Source organism: Austrofundulus limnaeus, unplaced genomic scaffold (assembly GCF_001266775.1).
Source record: "Austrofundulus limnaeus strain Quisiro unplaced genomic scaffold, Austrofundulus_limnaeus-1.0 Scaffold121, whole genome shotgun sequence".
Taxonomy (NCBI): Eukaryota; Metazoa; Chordata; class Actinopteri; order Cyprinodontiformes; family Rivulidae; genus Austrofundulus; species Austrofundulus limnaeus.
In genome coordinates, this window is record NW_013952523.1 from 386,716 (window position 1) to 390,425 (window position 3,710).

Sequence of the window (3,710 nt, forward strand, 5' to 3'; positions counted from 1 at the left end):
CACACACACACACACACACACACACACACACACACACACACACACACACATTATTTAGGCTGTGTGTGCCCAGTCAGGCTGACTCACTGAGATCTTGGTGAAAATGTACAGGAACAGGGAGATCACAGACAGATAGAGGCTGATTCTGCTCCCACCAAACCGCTTCTTCAGGTACTGGGGCATTGTGATCACCTGACACAGCAGATTGTTATTTATGACAGTATGAGTGGTTGTACTAAACAAACACAATCCCACAAACAGAACTCCTTACCCCAGCTGTGAGGTACACGGGTACAAAGAGCCATCCCAGCAACAAGACGATGAACAGAGCCTGGAAGAACATGAGACACTTCAGATCATCTCACCTCACCTGTCTCTGAATTACTTATCCAGTATACTGAAAGAGGCTCCTACGTTCCACTCAAACCCTCCTACAGCGATGCCAGCAGCTGCTCCTGTTCCAGCCAAACCCACAAAGTGACCGCTGCCGATATTACTGGCAAACAGAGATGCACCCACCTGCAAACAACATCAGAAACACTCAGAAAACTCAAGTCCTGTCTGCATTTAAAGAATTCTATTAAAACATAACTTCAGATAGAAATTGTAGTTGAGTGTTGGTGCTTCATTTTTATAGAAGATGTTTGACATCAATATTTTAACGTTTTTTCCTCTAAGAAACTTTTCTTTTCTTTTCTATTGTTATCCTATCTTTTCTTTTTTCATGAAGGCAGAAGTCTGGAGCTTCACATTGGAACAAATCACATCTTTCTGCATCTGATGTATGATTGGGTCCAGGGAACACAACCAGACTTTTCTGGCTTGGATTCACAGACAAAGTAACTCACCTGATGGACCTTTTAACAGGTACTAATGAGCAGGTGTAAAATCCAACCCCACATGCTCATATAGGTTCATATATTTCTGACATTTGAGTTTGGCATTCAGCTTTGGCCTTTTTTTTACCTACATTTTTATTCACACTTTAATACAAACATATTTATAAAAGAGTTTTATTGGTATTTGACTTTGTGATAGCAGAGTGTGATGATGTCAGAATGATTGCTGAGCTGAAATGTTGGTTGATCAAAACTGTTTTAGACTGACGGCCTGGTGCACAATGCAACATCTGTGGCTGAGCATACAGGCCGACTCTAAGCTTTTGAAGAAAAATCCATGAGATATTTTTTTTCTGTTTGTGGTCATGCAAATCGGAGAAAAATCCATGAGATTTACCAACAAATCATTGCTGTGAATTTAACAGACTCGATCGTATAAATTGGTCAATAAATCAGCTTTGTGTGGTTTCTAGTTTGTGAGTCTTTTTATTCTCGCTAATCTTTAGTAAATCAGGCCCTAACTTTGAGCTGCTGAGTAGTAAATGTAAAAAGGTCAATAGCAGTGGTGGGCAGTATCCATCCATCCATCCATCCATCCGATGGATGGATGGATGGATGGATGGATACACTAACACAGATATTTAGGTCCCCTAATTCTAAAGCACTAATGCACTGAAAGTTCTAGTAAAAGCTGATACTAAAGCACTAAAATAAGTCAACCATGAACATTCTTCAACAGACAACATGAGTCACATGTTGCCATGCTGCTCTCTTAATGCTCATCATTGACATTTCACAGCTGTATATGGGTTCATATATTGTCACCTGGTGGATAAGTGACACACATATGAACAAAATGTGCGACAGCTTTCATCCTCAGCTGTTAACAATAATGTTGATCAATAACAGTTACAGACCAGTGCTTCTAAATATAGCCTATAAATTTAGAAAGTGCTAATCCACTAATACATTTTAAAATTAGCAAAAGCCCTAAAGCACTAATCAGAAAATTAGTTCCCCTATTAGTGCTTTAGGGGAACTGTGCCCACCACTGGTCGATACTTTAAAAAGACRAGTAAACACATATTTGCTCTTTTGTTATTTTGTTCGGTCTTAGTTTACTTATTTCCATCTTGTTTTCTGCTTAGTTTTTTTCAGTTCTTTGTGTTATGTTTGGACCTCTACCTTCGTCTTTAGGTAAGTTAATTAGTTTAGTTATTCTGCTCAGAACAAAGTGGACGGTTAGACATGCTGAGTCAGCATCACTGAGATTCAACTGAGGACAGAACCATCTGAAGCCCTGCTGAGCCGATCCACTGATCTCCTGACGGTCGCGGTGGCTTTCTTAACTCTGCGTTCCAAAGTCTCCTCTGATCTGGTCACTGAGGGCGAATCATGCAGAGAGRCTGCTTTGTTGGAAATGAAGCCCACAGGCTGGTTCTTCAGGAGCCCCTCTGCTCCAGAAGCTGACCTCAAACCTTCAGTGGACCTGATTCACCTCCCAGAAAAACAAACTTTCTCATTTGAGGTTTGATAAAAAACGTCTGCTTCTGCAATGTTTTGATCATTTCCCCTCTGAACTCACTAAATTTTCAATCCAAATTCAGGAAAACTTAATCTTGTTCCTGAAGTTACCWCGTGTGTCRTTTAAACCTCTTATTTCMTTTGATTATAAATGTGAAACTTATCAAGTTTATTTAGAAYGATCAGTCACTATCCAAGATTTAAAATATGTTGTTACTGAATCTGTAAATAAATGATACAAAAAGATAAATTCTCAGTTTCTTGTGTCTGTCTGAGTTGTTTTATGATCCCAAACCAAAAGAACTCAGATTATAATGTTAAAAACTATTTTGTGAATTTTCTCCTTTGAAAGTGCTTTCCACAAATAAGTGTTAAAATTAACTTGTAAATTATTAAATAATTCATCATTTAATTATTATTTACCATCCTTTTACCTGCAATTTTATCCTTTTAATGCTTTGTTTCTTTATTACACACAGACACTGTTTTCTTCCTTGGTAGTATGGTTTTGGCAGCAAATATTAAAGAATTAAAAACACAAATAAAKTTTATTTATTTATTTATTTTGTTTACTGTTATTTAACCAGGCAAGTCCCATCATTAGACCTGGAACACTTTCAGAGAATGTTTGCCAATAAAAACAAATTAATCTTCTTTGTTGTGATGAAATTAAAAACCAATAAAAAGATGGTTCTCTCAAAAAGATGAGCAGATATTTGAAGCTCTGCTCGTTACCAGCCTCCTCACTTCCTGCATCTGAACATGAAGACAGCAGGAAAAAAAACTATTTAGACCATTTAGTCAGAGAGACGGTCCTCATGAGGACTGAAAACAAGAGAAGCTGTTAAATGACCAAATCTTTAAGTAAAGTTTAAAATATTTATTTAARTTTAGTCTGGTTTAAAACCAAACTAGGCTCAGTCCAAACAACTGACTGAGTTCTGAGGCAGAAACAGTGTCCTCCTCTGAGAACAGAGGACGAGTTCAGTTAATCCCTGAAGGATAGAGGAGAGGAGGTGACAAGGTGTCCTCGAGGATGAAGGAGACGTGGTGACATGGTGTCCTCGAGGATGAAGGAGACGTGGTGACAAGGTGTCCTCGAGGATGAAGGAGACGTGGTGACATGGTGTCCTCGAGGATGAAGGAGACGTGGTGACAAGGTGTCCTCGAGGATGAAGGAGACGTGGTGACATGGTGTCCTCGAGGATGAAGGAGACGTGGTGACAAGGTGTCCTCGAGGATGAAGGAGACGTGGTGACATGGTGTCCTCGAGGATGAAGGAGACGTGGTGACAAGGTGTCCTCGAGGATGAAGGAGACGTGGTGACATGGTGTCCTCGAGGATGAA

General features: G+C 39.4%; 1 protein-coding gene and 1 long non-coding RNA gene across 2 annotated transcripts in view; one reads left to right on the top strand and one right to left on the bottom strand.

Moving 5' to 3' along the window:
- The window catches only part of LOC106522122 (uncharacterized), an 8,687-nt gene extending 6,213 nt beyond the window's left edge, over positions 1 to 2,474 (top strand). The window contains exons 2-3 of the long non-coding RNA XR_001310749.1: positions 731 to 867; positions 1,988 to 2,474. This is a non-coding gene — a long non-coding RNA (uncharacterized LOC106522122). The remainder of the gene's footprint in view (positions 1 to 730; positions 868 to 1,987) is intronic.
- The window catches only part of slc5a2 (solute carrier family 5 member 2), a 21,444-nt gene that overhangs the window by 10,249 nt on the left and 7,485 nt on the right, over positions 1 to 3,710 (bottom strand). The window contains exons 3-5 of the mRNA XM_014014984.1: positions 415 to 519; positions 272 to 331; positions 88 to 192 (exon numbers count right to left, since the gene is read on the bottom strand). Of these exons, the coding sequence (XP_013870438.1) occupies positions 88 to 192; positions 272 to 331; positions 415 to 519 (270 nt within the window). The remainder of the gene's footprint in view (positions 1 to 87; positions 193 to 271; positions 332 to 414; positions 520 to 3,710) is intronic.